The sequence below is a fragment of the Lontra canadensis genome, unplaced genomic scaffold (genome assembly GCF_010015895.1).
Source record: "Lontra canadensis isolate GAN:19392208 unplaced genomic scaffold, GSC_riverotter_1.0 scaffold11, whole genome shotgun sequence".
NCBI lineage: Eukaryota > Metazoa > Chordata > Mammalia > Carnivora > Mustelidae > Lontra > Lontra canadensis.
The window spans coordinates 523,590-539,547 of NW_022631005.1; the positions used below are offsets into that span (position 1 = coordinate 523,590).

The 15,958-nt window shown below is 40.2% G+C and overlaps 1 protein-coding gene across 1 annotated transcript; it reads right to left on the bottom strand.

The window, feature by feature from the left end:
- Positions 1–7,181: 7,181 nt before the first annotated feature.
- Positions 7,182–10,478, bottom strand: ATP5MC3 (ATP synthase membrane subunit c locus 3). The gene is made up of 5 exons (XM_032855947.1): positions 10,360–10,478; positions 10,062–10,173; positions 8,799–8,876; positions 8,112–8,305; positions 7,182–7,441 (listed from the first exon to the last, which is right to left on the bottom strand). The coding sequence occupies exons 2-5, from the start codon at positions 10,098–10,100 to the stop codon at positions 7,327–7,329; spliced, it is 426 nt and encodes a 141-aa protein (XP_032711838.1). The 5' UTR covers positions 10,101–10,173; positions 10,360–10,478; the 3' UTR covers positions 7,182–7,326.
- Positions 10,479–15,958: the final 5,480 nt, after the last annotated feature.

The window sequence follows — 15,958 nt, forward strand, 5'->3', positions numbered from 1 at the left end:
CATACTGCAAGAAGCAATGGAGGCCTCTGATTGCTCTCAAAGCCTTCCAAATGCCACAGAGCATGGTATTTCTACCTTTTTCAGAAGAGTTATTATGTGGTTGTTAATCCATTAATCTGCTATGGTTCTTAAGAATTCAACTAAAACCCTGCTCAAGTATATAGTATTTAAATATACTAAAATATAAATGCATAGATATGTATATATGACAAATAGAGTGAAAAGGAAGATTTAATTTGTAAGTTTCTGTTTGTAGCTAAACAAAACACAGGATATCCAGGATATCCTTTATGTCTGCCTTGGACTCACAGAAAGCCTCTGCATTTTCACAGGTGTCCTGAAGATGCAGCCCAGTGTAGAGTGATGAGATGAGGACAGCATGGCCCTAGACATTTTAGTTGATTTTTTTGTAGTTTCTACCTCATGGCAGATCTTTTTTTCTTTCCCTCTGACAAGCCAGGGTTTTCTTGCACATCCCTGAAATGGCCTACCTTATAGTTAACCTTCTAAAATCTGTTCTCACTATGGGAATTTTCATTCAGAACATTTCAAGTACAAGGAGGGTCCTTGTCCACTTCCCACCCCCAGTCTTTGGGTCTCAAAAGAGTCTGTAATTAATTGTGTGTGGCATTGTGGGGGGGAAATTAGAGGGCTACATTTATCTTCAGATCATACTTCAGTTTATGCCAGCCTCAGTGAGACCAGTCCAAAGAAAGAGAATGGAATTTAAGAACCTACTTTCTTTCCATCTTTCGTATCAGTGCCTCCTCCTTCCACTTTCTCATGCCACTCGCTTGAAAGAGGGCTTATCATCATTACTCTTAGCTTTCCACACACTATTAAGTTACCAGTGTAGGTGGATAGAACTACTCCTAGGGTAAAGAATTTTGTCTGGCATTCCAGTGTCTACCCTTTATGACTCCCCATAACTGTCAACCCGAGGCCCACATAATAGCAAAGCTATGAATTCCTTAAGCCAGAAACCAAGAAAGTCCTGGTCATATGGACCTTCCCAGGCCATAGAATAATACCTTGCTCTTTCCAGTTACATTCTAACCTTGGAGATAGCCTCTTGGGTTAAATGTCAACCTAATACTCTGTTTCTATAGTTTACTATTCATAGAGTATCAGTATTTGTTGAGTATGAACATGCCAGGCACTGTTCCTGGCCCTGCAGCTACAACTATCAAAAAGACACAATCCCTTAAGGAGACTTTCATGGGAAAGGAGGGGAGTCACAACACATTTATAAACAATATGATATTTTAAACAGTAGTAAGTACTGTGGAGAAAAAGCAGAAATGTGATAACACACAGTATTCTAAGCTTACTCCCTTGCTACAATTTTAGGGGTCTTGAGAGCTAAAGATGTTTTAAATATCTCTAGAGAGGTAGATAAATATTTTGAGCTGTGCTTTAAATAGAATTAGATAGATTATCCCCCCAGGAATAATACCGAGCTGTCCAGCATTTGAGAAACTCAACCGAACTATATAACCATTTGAGAAAGTAAACCCTGGGGCTCTCCTGTAAGATGAGCAGATCCTGAATCTCTATGGCTGGGAAATGCTAACTAAATGCTTTTTGTTGAAAAATAGCCACTGCCAGCAACCATGGGTCCTCTTAGGAGTCTCTGCCAAGATCAGTTGTAGGATGCTAGTCATGCTAATAGGTAGAACAATCAAAAGCCCTTGGATTTATGAGTCCCTATTGATCTTAAGTCATTCCTCTCTTCAATATTTAAGCTCCCTTGGAAAAGAAACTCTAAGTTACTAAACATCTAAGAGGAGATAGATTACTTGCATCATTCAGGAGAAGGAAACGCAGATTCTTACAAGGAATGTGGGCCAATTTTTAGAGATTATAAACAGATAGCTAAAAGGATGTGACCTAGAGATAGAAGGTTACCCCCAATTTACAAAACTGTTTCTATAAAGTTGTAAGTGAAATGTCATACTGGAGCCTATTTTCTCTCTGACAGATTATACCAGTGGTTCTAATTTTTGATTTTGGGAACCCGCACTCCATAACAACATGTTAACATAAATAACATTAAAAAAATAGCTATTCGGAGAAAGACAACTATCATATGATCTCCCTGATATGAGGGAGAGGAGATGCAGCATGGGGGTTAAGGGGGTAGGAGAAGAGTAAATGAAGCAAGATGGGATTGGGAGGGAGATAAACCATAAGTGACTCTTAATCTCACAAAACAAACTGAGCGTTGCTGGGGGGAGGGGGATTGGGAGGGGTGGGGTTATTATGGACATTGGGGAGGGTATGTGCTATGGTGAGTGCGGTGAAGTGTGTAAACCTGGCGATTCACAGACTTGTACCCCTGGGGGAAAAATATATTATATGTTTATAAAAAATAAAATTAAAAAAAGATTAAAAAATAGCTATATGTTCCAACACAAAAAAGAAAGGCATTGTATTCACTTTTGTAAATAACTACATCACACTTAATAGTAGCTGCATTTTTTATCTCTGTATTCGATCTGCATCATATTGTTTTAGTTGAAGTTCTGATGACAATCTAGCCTCACATGGCTATGTCAGTGGAAAAGGGAAGAACTTGTGAACCCCCGAAAGTTTCTAAGGGCCCTCAGAATTTTCAGACCATGCTTTGAGAATCACTGAATTAGCAGTACATTCCAAAAGGGGGGGGGGAGCCTGCCCAATTAATGAGTTGATAGCTTTTTGAAAGATAAGGAGTCTAGTCAAGGCATGTGGAGAATTGTTGTATTCTAGTACAGTGTTTTGAAAGCTTTATGTGTATACACATCACCTGGAATCCTTGTTAAGATTCAGATTCTGATTCAGAAAGTGTGGTGTGAAGCTCCAGAACCTCTATCTCTGAGAAGGTCTGGAGTGATGCCAACACTGCTGATCCCTGGACCTCACTTTGAGTAGCAATGCTGTAGTATATTTTAATATACACATCACCAGAAAGAATGCACAGGTGAGCTTGTGTAGTAGAAGAGGGTAGGATTAGGGTGGGTGGAGGGAAAAGAAGAGTATATATAAACTCATGCTACCCACCTTCAAAAAATCTGTAAAAATTGTGATACCACTTATAAATCCTATACTATCGTAAGTTTTGACTACTACTTATTAACTATCTGTACATCAAAACAAGCGAAGGCATAATGTTGTTTCTGGCAGAGATAAAGTCCAACTGCCATGTTTGTTGAGGCAGAGGAGGATAGTATTAGATCTGAAAAAAAATTTTTTTGGTCCTAATAATGTAAAGAATTTGGCAAGTAATTGATGGACTATGTATTTAGGTCTTAAGTCCATAATATTTTCAATAGACTAATACTGTGAAATTACCAAATTAGTATATGCTTAGCATGTAGTGACTTCAACAACTCATAATTTCAGGTATAGAAATCATGTACTTAGAAGCCTTTGCAGAGGATAGTCCTGATGTTTTCGCCTTTCAAACACTTAACACCCAAACCAAACCACATTGGCTAAAATACCAAATAGTGAGTATATTTTTTGGTTCTCAAAGGATATTTCCCATTTATCTATAATCCTTCTTTAAACTTAACTTTAGTGAAATTCATTTCTACCTAACTTCAGCTGCTCAGCAAATTTTTACCATTCCTTGGCAGTACCTTACCTCTTAGAGCTTGAACTCTGAAGTTCTTTACAGTTCTTGTCTATTTACTGGCTCTTACTGAAATGGATCTGAACCATATTGTGCTCCCTGGGCCCTTGATTGTTCTATTTTCATAAAATACACATAACAACATTTACCATCTTAACCATTTTAAGTATATATTTCAGTGATATAAATACATCTATAATGAGGAGCGCCTGGCTGGCTCAGTTGGAAGACCATGCAAATCTTGATCACGGGGTTGTGAGTTTGAGCTTCACGTTGGGTATAGAGATTACTTAAAAATAAAAACTTAAAAGAATGTATTCATAATGTTTTGCAACCATCATTACCATCCATGTCTATTTTGTCAAACTGAAACTCCATGCCTGTTAAACTAGATGCCTGCATTGTTCCCACCCCAGCCCCTAGCAATAACATTTCTTTTTTGTCTCTATGATTTTGATTATTCTAACTACATAAGTGAATCAAACAGTAGTATGTCTTTTCGTGACAGGTTTGTTTCACTTAGCATAATGTCCTCAGGGTTCATCCAATTGTAGCATCTATCAGAACTTCTTTCCTTTTTAAGGCTAAACAACATTCCATTGCATGTATATACCACATTTTGCTTATACCATTTAACCATCGATGGACACTTGGGTTGCTTCCATAGTTTAGTTATAATAGTGAATAATGCAAGTATCTCTTCAAAACCTTGCTTTCAGTTCTTTGGGGGAATATACCCGTTAAGTAGAATTGTTGGATCATATTGCACTTCTATTTTTAACTTTTGGAGGAACCACTATACTATTTTTCATAGCAGCTGTACCATTTTACATTCCTACCAGCAGCGCAGAAGTGTTCCAATTCCCCCATATCCTTGCCAACATTTTTGTTATGTTGTTTTTATAGTTGTCATACCATGGTGTGAAGTGGTATCTCATTGTTAGCTTTGATTTGCACTTCCCTAATGATTAGTAATGGTGAGCATCTTTTCATCTATCAGTCAGCCATTTGAGTACCTTCAGAGAAATGTCTATTAAGTCCTTTGACCATTTTTAAATTGTGTTGTGTTTTTGTTGAATTTTAGGACATCTCTCCATATTGTCGATATTAATCCCTTATCCGATAGAGGATTTGCAAATATTTTCTCCCATTTTGTGTTGTCTTTTTGAGCATGTCTTTTATTGCACAAAATGTTGAAACTTTCATGATATTCAGTTTATCTAATTTTTTTCTTTTGTTGCCTGTGTCTTTGGTGTCTTGACTAAGAAATCATTGCCAAACCCAGTGTCCTGAAGTTTTTGCAGTTTTCTTCTACGAACTTTGTAATTTTTGGTCTTATTTGATCTACTTTGAGTTAATTTCTGTATATGTTGTTAGTTAAGGGTCCAACTTCATTCTTTTGCATGTGAATATCGTTTTCCAGGCACCATTTGTTGAAATGGCTATCATTACCCTATTGGATGGTCTTGACACTCCTGTCAAAAATTATTGGACTATAAATGCAAGGATTTCTGGGCTTTATATTCCATTGGTCTATTCTGTCTTTATACCATTAACACTGTTTTGATTACTGCAGCTTGGTAGTAATTTTGGAATAAGGAAGTTCATGCATACATCTTTTTTTTTAAATTTATTTATTTGACAGACAGAGATCACAAGTAGGCAGAGAAGCAGGCAGAGAGAGAGGAGGAAGCAGACTCCCTGCTGAGCAGAGAGCCTGATGTGGGGCTCAATCCCAGGACCCCGAGATCATAACCTGAGCCAAAGGCAGAGGCTTTAACCTACTGAGCCACCCAGGTGCCCCCACATACATCACTTTTTAAACTTTCTCCACCTCTTTAGTTCTTTGATCATCCTTAATATGGTTTAGTCTTTGTCTAGATCTGCCATCAGGTCTTTCGCTCCAAGATTTTTTATTTTCCCTTTGAATGGGTCATACTTTCCTGTTTTTTGAATGCCTTGTGATTTTTTTGTTCTTATTGTTGCAAACTGGACATCTGAATAATGTGGTATCTCTGGCAATCAGATTATTCTTCCCTAGGATTTATTGTTGCTATTTTATTAGTATTATTTTTGATTGTTGTATATGGTCTCTGTGCCAAGGATTAGCTTGATGTGTAAACAATGTTTTGTCTATTCTTTTCTGAGCCTGTGCCTTTTCTTGGGCATGAGTGGTTACTTTCTTATTTTCCCTGTATATACAGTTGTTTTTGAATGTCCTAGCCTAAAGACTCAAGCTGAAGGCAGCTGCTTAACCAACTGAGCCACCCAGGTGCCCCTGAATTGGCTATATTTTTAAAGCCAAAAATTGCCAAAGCATTGCTCATCACTACCATCTTGGGATGCTAGTTGGTTCAACAGCAGTTTAATACTACATGAGTATGTTAGAAGATATAAAAATTACATCCATAGGCTTTGATGTCTAGATCTTGGGAAACAGTTGGGGAAGGACAGGGTATATGCATCACACAAGTGCCACTTCCTTTCCTAGGAATTTTGTGTGCTTTATGTAATTTAGTCCTCATGACAACCCTGCATAATTGGGAAGAAAAGATGGACAGAAAAATAGGCTTAAGATGGGTTAATTCCCAAAATCAGATAACCATTAAGTGGCATGGGATCCAGATTCAGACCTTCCTTGATTCCAAAAAGACCATGCTTGATGCCAGGGGTCCTGGGATCAAGCCCCGCATTGGGCTCCCTGCTCAGCAGAGCCTACTTCTCTCTCTCCCTCTGCCTGCCACTCTGCTTACTTGTACTGTCAAACAAATAAAATCTTAAAAAAAAAAAGCCAATTAAGCTTACTTTTTCATATTTTTCATTACCTTTTTAAATTTTTTGAAAATATTATTTATTTATTTAACAGAGATAGAGCCATAGAGCATAATAAACAAGGGGAATGGCAGAGGGAGAGGGAGAAGCAGGCTCTTAGGTGAGTGGAGAACCCAATGCAGAGTTCAATCCCAGGACTCTGGGATCATAACCTGAGCTGAATGCAGACACTCAACCAACCGAGCCACCGAAGTGCCCCACCTTTTAAATTTTTCCACTTGATACTTGGTTCCTAAAGAGAGCCTCATTCAAGCAAGAAACCAGCTCCTAATGAGATTTTCTTCTTAGAAATTCTACTTTGTTATGGACACTTATTTGCTTAACATGAGACTTACTGAAAAGCAAAACCCACCCCCAACCCTAGTCTAACAAGGCTTCAATTCCTAAAAAGCCAACATGATTGATTTTTAGATCCAGCTGTGTAAGACCAGCCAAGTTAGTCTTGGAAGGTAATTCTGCTCCCAGGCATTGTAATCCCTGTTACTATTTTAGCTTAATTAATTTTATCTCATAGAAGCTGAAAACACTCACATATTTCTCCTTTATACGAGTAACCAAAAGTCCTACAAATTACAATGTGCAGAATACCATATAAAAGAATTCTCATAAAATTGACTCGTTTTCATCAAGGTGCAACTGCTTAGTTTCCTCTGACTTGCATAGCATCTACTTGAATGCATATTCTTCTTTGTGATGATTGAAATTTAGGTTCAGTACAAATCACAGCAAAAACTAAAGTTTTCATCTTTAATGAAATGACCTTGGAAATAACGTACATTTCCATGACACCAATACTACAGTTTTCGGAGTCACAGTAAGATACACAGAATTATATCCGTAATTAATATGAATGCCAACATTTCAAGCAGTAATTTCTGTTACATGGCAAATAAAATCAAGAAGGCAACCATCAAACAAAAGAGACCCATAGCTTCAGACAAGGCAAATCCCAGGATAGCATATGAGAACAGCTGCTGCTTCAGCGAAGGGTTTCTAAAAGAGACACAACACATGTAATTGTTACTTTGAAATATTTTCTGAATTCCAGTATGTTTGGTAAACTCAAAGAATCAAACTGGCAAGTCCTAGAAAAGTATTTGCCTAGATCTCTTTTGCCTCTGCCTTTGTTCGATATTCTTTCTTCTCAATACCAATCATTTAGAGAAAAAGTAGGAAGTGATCTCTATGTTACTATAAATGGTTTGTCTTCATCCGTTTTGAGGGGTTCAGACATACTTGCTATTCCCATGAAAGTATACTCTATACGTTTTAAGATCTGATAGTTTAGAAATATGATCTTAAATAAAATGGAAAAATTGATACTTTTATTATATAAGAGAGACTGTGCTGTTAACTGTAATCCCAATATAGCTTAACAATCAAGAGTGCAGACTCTGAAGTCAGAATGAGAATTTATTTCTGACACTAGCTACTTGGGCAATCAGTGTATTTCTGCAATGCTCATCCTTCCTAAGTAAGCTGGAATATCTCCAAGCAGTACTATGAGGGTTAAGTGAGATCATGCATGCAAAGCCCTCAAAACACAAGGCAAACACAGAGTTGGCACTTAATACAAAGTACCTATTATTATTTCACTAATTTTCCAAGTTTCCAACTATGTCAAGCATGCTCTTAAAGTAGCTTATTTGGTGATAGAAATTACCTGGCATAACCAATGATAAGGTTGCCAAAGACTGTTCCAATACCAGCACCAGAACCAGCCACTCCCACTGTTGCAGCACCTGCACCAATAAACTTGGCAGCAGTATCAATGTCTCTGCTTATTGCACTGGTCTGAAACTCCCTCTGGATTAGTTGAGACACACCATTCTGGGCCCCATTAAATACTGTAGAGCCCTAGAGAAAAGGAAATAAAAAGCAAGGGTTAAAGCAGTAATCACAATTAGCTATTTTCATTACTATACTGTCAAATGATAACTACTCCTTTGTGATTTTTTGAGTAGGAGATTGTGTGTGGCACAGTGGGAAAATCAAGAGCTTAGAATAATTCCAATGTTGTGGAATAGGGATAACAGTATACTTCGTAAGGTTGTTGAAAATTATGAAACAGTGTATTTGAATATGCTTTTTAATAGGGTAGGCTTTTCAGTAACTGGCTAGTATAATCTTAAATACAGGCAACTCAAGACACACACATACATACTATTTCTTAGCCAACTCAGCCAAGTTTCTTTCATTGGCTTATCCTCGGCACTATTTTTTGGATACAAGGGTGGAAAAAGACTGCCCTCAAACCATTCACTAATGAGGTTTTTTTTAACCCCCCTTTAATTAAAACCGTAAGACTTACTTGGTGGGATTACTTAATTTCTATTATTACTGCTATTACCTCTCCAGTCCTAGCCTCTGGTCGAGATAACACTGATGCAGAAATTGGTCTGTATGCAACTCTGGATCCAGCTCGGATCTATTAAGGAAAAAAAAAACATCCCAAATATTAAGTTAAGAGTAGGTTAAGACCTCAATGACCCTTCTTGTACCTTGAGTTCTAAAAAAGCCATCAGCAAAAATTTATCAGAAAGCTTATGACTTTTCTGTGTTGTCTCTTATTTTGCTGTTTGGTTATTTTCAATCCATGAAGGAATTTTATTTTAAAGTTGCTAATTGAAGTTTGAAGTGTGCTACATAATCTATTTGTAATAATCTGAAGAAAACTTGTACATGCTTGAAAAGAAGGCACTATTTTTAAAATTTCAATTACTGTAGTGCCACGATTTAGATCAGAAAAACAGCAATAAACATCCCACATTCTTTACTAAGTTGAAGTGGACCAACAAGTTAATGAAGGGTTACTATAAACGCTTGTCATTTAAATTAGCCCATAAGTTAATATGAGGCCCACAACTTCCAAAATATTCCTGTATGTCCATTAATTATAAAATAAAAAAGCAGTTTAAACAATTCTGTATCAGTGTCAGGATAACCGGTGAAATATTCGACCCTACGGACATATTGCAGTCCAGCGTCTCTGCCCTTGGAGTGTCCACCACACTAAGGTCACAGAAAATCCCTTCAGAACCAAGACCTGATTCTCTAAGACAAATCCCCCACATCCTGACTTCACCTAAAGCTTCCGAAATGGTTACGGAAATAACAGCCAGAGGCTGGATGAAAGACTTTCCACGACTCCACCACCTTCCTCCGCCCACACAGGGTGAGGCAAAGTCCCTCCCTTTGCAGCAGCGAGTTTGACCTACAGATAGGCAAGAGAGAACGCTGCGGCGGCGAACTAGGCCTCAGAGGCCCCCTACATCCTTAAGAGCACCCCAACCTTCGCGCCGACCCCAACCCCACAGTACTCGAGGAGGTGGGGAAGGGGGCCGCTCCGGCACTAGAAGGAAGGAGGGTTTGACCTACAGCGAGTGGGGCCTGACAACTAGGCCTCGGCTGCTCTCCACGGCACTCGTGGACGGGAGGAGCCGAGTGAGGTGCCCCAGGACTAGTAGAAATGGAAAAAGAGGACACAGAGGGTGAGGGATGAGCGGTCCCCACAGGTTGGTGTGCCCCGCCCAGAGGTGCCCCATTCAACAACGTGCACGCTCCAGGCCCAGAGGTCCGCCTTCAGCGTCCCGGCCCAGCCTGGGCTACGCACCAGAGCGGGGGTGCAGGCGAGCTTGGCGCAGGCGAACATCTTACACTCTTCGGGGCTGCGCGTCTGGAGGACCTGTATGACGGCCGACGTGGGCTCCTCTCCCGCTTCCCTTCTGCGGAGGTAAAGGGGCTTAAGGTCAAGTGCCCTCCCGGGCCGGTCCTTCCCACCCAGGTCCCTCGGGCTCCCATGCACGCCGTCGGCCTCGGCCCTCGTCCATCTAGGCGCCAGCAGAATGAATGGGTCCTGGAGGGACGCTGCTCCGCCCCGGCCAGGCCCGGCTCTCGCACCCTCCGCTTACCTTCCCGGGAGGTGGCGGCGACAACTACGGCGGCAGAGGTCGAAGGAGTGGCACTGGACGCGCAGGCGCGTTCCGCCTCTTATTCGCGCGGCGGCACCCGGATGGAGAAGGCGGGGAAAAGGGGGCAGTAGGGAAGACGCTCAAGGTCACTTTGTAACAACTTTATTGGCAACTAGTTGGGAAGGACAACGACAGCCACACTGAGGTGGGCGGGCGGGCAGCGGATGGTAAGGGAAATGCAAAAAACAAGAAATTCTCTCTGGCAGAGAGAACGGAACAGATTGCTTCTCTCTTGATCTGAGCTGGTCAGAGGATAGTGCGACTTTTTCTTCCAGTCGATATCTTGTGAGATTTGGCCTTTTCATTCGTTGTTACTGTCTCCTTCCTAGAGGGACTCCCCTTCCTGTTCATTCTCCTCCTCCATGAAATAGAACTGTGTGTGTGCATGGGGAAGGAGTTCATGCTCTGCTTGACAGAGAAATGAGGGACCCCAGCAAAGGGAACACATTTCTTTAAAGGAAGCTGGAAAAGTATTCCAGAAGTATGGCTAATCCTTTGAGTGGCAGAGGACCTGACCTGAAGTACAGGGACAAGGGAATGAGCACAAGAGATCAAAGAGTTTTGTGACTTTGGGCACAAAGTTGCATCTTGGTAATGAAGTGAGGGAGGTAATTTTTCTTCCAGCTCTACGCTTGTAAAGATAAAGGGATGTAATGTAATTCATGGGACTAAAGAAAGTCTGAGTATTTTAAAAACCGACCCAACTTTTAACACCTGCTTTTGGTAACTTTGGAAAAATCATTTTCTTTGATGGATCCAGAAGTGTCTCAGAAAAAGCTAAGTCTTACTTAACTTTTGATAGATCCTCAAACTCTAAATTTTACTTAGTAGTTCTTGGTAGTTCTATTGAAAGTGACACAAGTCAACGTAAAAGATTAAACATCGAGTATGCCCAGTTGATGGGATGGGGGGGGTGCGGAAATCTCACCCACTTAGCCTAGAGTCTTGGCATGGGATGATGTCCACCTAGAAGATCACCCTTTTTCTAGTTAGCACAAGGTGTGTGGTATCATCTAGGGACAACCCTAGGGAGAAGGCCTCAGAATTGAAACATGAATGAATAAGAATCTGTCACGAATCCGGGGCACCTGGGTGGCTCAGTTGGTTAAGCAATGGCTTTCAGTTCAGGTCATGATCCTGGAGTCCTAGGATCGAGTCTTGCATCAGGCTCCCTGTTCAGTAGGAAGTCTGCTTCTCTCTCTGACCCTCCCCAGCTCTTGTGTGCACACACTTGCTCTCTCTCTCATTCTCTCTCTTGCAAATAAATAAAATCTTAAAAAAAAAAAAAAAAAGAATTTGTCACTGATCCAACTTCAAATGCAAATGGTTCAAAAATCATGTGAAGCTAGTCAGTTTAGGTTCAATATTTAGCCCATAAAATAGAGACAATTCATTTGAATTCACATGTGCAGTTCAAAGAGAGCTTATTTATTTTCTCAAGTACTCAGTTCTTACCTGAAGTATGTAGTATCCTGTGATGTGTAAAGTAGAATAAACAATGCTCTCCATTCATCAGAGTTCTCCAGAGAACCAGAACCAGTAGGAAATTAATTATTGAGTTATCTATTTATTTATTATGAAGAATTAGTGCATGTGGTTATGGAAGTTCAGAAGTCCCATGATCTGCCGTCTCCAAGCTGGAGACCCAGGAAAGCCAGTGGTTTAATTCGGTTTGAATCTGAAGGGCTGAGAACCGGGGAGACCAATAGTGTAATTTGCAGTCTGAATGAGATGGGGGGAAAAGGGCAAATTCTTTCTTCCTCTGCTTTTTGTTCTATTCAGACCCTCACTGGATTGGACGATGCCCACCCACATTCGGGGGGACAGTCTACTTTAACCAGCCCACTGATTCAAAGGCTAATCTCATCCAGAAAACCTTCGCAGACACACCCAGAGATAATATTTAATTTAGGCACCCCATGGCCATCAAGTTGACCCAAAATTAATCATCACATATACTTCAATATTAGATCTTCAATAGTAGATTGAATACTTCAATACTTCAATAGTATTCTATACTTCAATACTATACTTCAATAGTACTTCAATATACTTCAATAGTATATACTTCAATAGTAGATCTTTACTTCAATAGTACTTCATATAGTAGATCTTTATAAAGGAATAGCTATCGTAAATGGAATTGTGTACAGAGATGGTTTAAGGGAAGTTCTTTCTTTTCAGCCATAAATCAGGAGCAGTAACTGTTGGAGAGGAAGAGGAGGTAGGAGAGAAGCTGGGATCCCTAACAGGATCACTTCCAGGGTGCACATGGGCTAGGTGCCTATGACAAGGAGAGGTTCAGTCTAAGTCTAGGCTCTGACTGTCAATATGTCAATAAGCAGGTGAACTGGCCTAGAAGAGGAGACAATATGTCCTTGGTGGGTTCAACCAGTTAAAGTTTAAATATTTATGAAGAATGTTAGGTGTTCAAAGAACAGATAGTGCTACCTGTGTTTGTGTGTGTGTCTAACAAAGTGGGTCTTGCGTGATACCAGCCCATATTCACAGAGCGTGAATATTTGCACTGAGGAAGTTTGAAGAAAAATGGTGCCTTCTGAGAGGAGTAAAGTGAGACTGTAAAGATGCATGGGGGACTTCTTTTGAAGTATTCAAATCTCTCTGTATTTTTTTCTTAAATAGTGGAGATGATCGTCTTTTGTTCTTTGTTTTTCCAAGATTTTATTTATTCATTTATTTGAGAGTGAGAAAGAGAGAGAGAGTGGATGTGCGCACATGCCAGCAGGAGGGTGAGTGGGGGGGAGGGCAGAAGGAGAGGGGCAAGCAGACTCTGCACTGAGCTGGGAGCCTACTGAGGGGCTGGATCTCACCACCCTGAGATCACAAGTTGAGCTGAGATCACAACCTGAGCCAAAATCAAGAGTTGGGTGCTCAACCAACTCAGCCACCCAGGCACCCTAGAGACGATCGTATTAAGTAATGAATCACAGTTTGGTATTATGTGAACGCCTGAGTGAAGACGGCATGGGGAAGAAAGGAATGGGATGGTAAAGAGAAGTATAGAAAATCCTTTCCCAATGTAAGTGCAATAATCCCTCCTTTACTTCGTACCCCTTGGCAATGTGACTTTGCCACTCATCAAGCAATGGAGTCTGTTTTCCTTCTCCTTAAATCTGGGCTAATCTTATGACTTGCTTTGACCCAGAGAGTGACACTGTGTGACTTCTGGATTAGAAAGAGGTCTCATAGCTTTCATTTTCTCCTTGGAAGCCAACCATCCATCAAGAAAACATGGGTTAGACTACTGAGTGATAAGAAACCTTCTCGACAGAAAAAAAGCCTCATAAAAGAGAGCTGAGGTGCCCCAGACATGTGACTGAGGCTATGTTGGGTTCTCTAGCTTTAATCAAGCCTTCCCAGCCAAAACCACATGGAAGAGAAATGAGCCTTGCCTAAATTCCTGATCCACAGAATCAAGAGCAGTGAAAAGGTTATGGTTAGAAGCTATGAAGTTTTAGGTGGTTTGTTACATAGCAAGAGATAACTGAAACAGAAGATACTGTTTTCAAAATATGCACTCCTTTGAAATCCATGTGGGGGCAGCAGCATCTTTTTCTTTTCTTTTCTTTTTTTTTAAATTAATCTCTACATCCAACTGGGGCTCGAACCCAGGACCCTGAGATTAAGAACTGCATACTATACCCACTATGCCAGCCAGGTGTCCCTTTTTAAATTTAAAAAAAAAAAAAGATTTTTTTTTTTTTTTAAGTAATCAGGAGGCAGCAGCATCTTAATGTGGGCAATTTGAGTTCAGAATTCCAGGCATAACTCAGGGCAAATCAAACAGAAGCGCATGTCTGGTACACTGACTCCCCTTTCTTTGAAATTCTGGGGTGAAGTAGGGTTGTTATTGTTAAAACTATGTAAGGTAAAAACAAAACAAAACAAAACTATGTAAGGTAGTCCTCACCTGGACACATGGAAAGATGCTTAAATTATCTGCTTTTGGAAGTTTTCATTTTTTTTTAAAGATTTTATTTGTTTATTTGACAGAGAGGGACAGACAGTGAGAAAGGGAATACAAGCAGGGGGAGTGGGAGAGGAAGAAGCAGGCTTCTCACTGAGCAGGGAGCCTGACACGGGGTTCAATCCCAGTACCCTGGGATCATGACCTGAGCTGAAGGCAGACACCCAACGACTGAGCCACTCAGGTACCACAGAAAGTTTTCATTTTGATAGTCTGTAAAGTTTTCACCAGCCTTCTCACATTAGTGTGATTTTAAAAATATATATATTATTTGTGGAAATGAAAACCAGAAATGTAAGTTAAAAATATTCTGGGCTTTGTTATAAAACTATTTTGCTTTTCTTATGAAAATTTTTATTTCATATTATTGGCCTTAATTTGTTACCAATTTATCTTTATTTTAGGAAAATGAATGTCTAAACCTATGCTAATGCTATAGGATCATTCTATCAAGGTGAGCTCCAAATAAATACCGTGTCCCCTCTTTGACATAGTGAGTATATAGGAAAATGTAAGAGTTTACATTATAATTGGGGTATGTGAAAAATTGAACTGATATATAAAAAATTGGAGAAAAACACAAATTAGTAACAATTTTAGAACTATGTTTTATGCTGTGTGGTAAGGGAAACACCTTCAGAAAAGAGACTGGCTTGTTTATTTTTATTTATTTATTTAAAAGATTTTTATTTATTTAATACACAGAGAGAGATATCACAAGTAGGTAGAGCAGCAGGCAGAGAGAGAGGGGGAAGCAGGCTTCTTGCTGAGCAGAGAGCCCAATGCAGGGCTCAATCCCAGGACCCTGAGATCATGACTTGAACTGAAGGGAGAGGCTTAACCCACTGAGCCACCCAGGTGCCCTGAGACTGGCTTGTTTAAAAAGTGCCTCATTGAGACAGACTTGAGCTCAGATGAGAGAGATGGGCTGATTCATTCAGAAAATGTTTCTTGTGGGGCGCCTGGGTGGTTCAGTTGGTTGAGCATCTGCCTTCGCCTCAGGTCATAATCCCAGGCTCCTGTGATTGAGCCCCACATGGAGGAGCCTGCTTCTCCCTCACCCTCTCCCTCTATACCCCCTCAACCCTCTGCACTCATGCTCTATCACTCTCTCTCTCAAATAAATAAATAACTTCTTTTTTTTTTTAAAGATTTTATTTATTTATTTGACAGAGATCACAAGTAGGCAGAGAGGCAGGCAGAGAGAGAGGGGGAAGCAGGCTCCCTGCTGAGCAGAGAGAACCCGATGCGGGGCTCGATCCCAGGACCCTGAGACCATGACCTGAGCCAAAGGCAGAGGCTTTAACCCACTGAGCCACCCAGGTGCCCCAATAACTTCTTTTAATTAAAAAAAAGGAAGAAAGCATTTCTTGGTATCCTTTATATAAAATCTAACACTGTCTGTCTAGGACACTAATCACTTTCTAATGCAGAAATTTTTGGCCTTAGTCTTCATTTTTGACTCCTTTACAAATTATTTAGCTATTATTCATGCCATCTAGTATAGTGGAATAAAATAAATGAATAATAGGGGTGCCTGGGTGGCTCAGT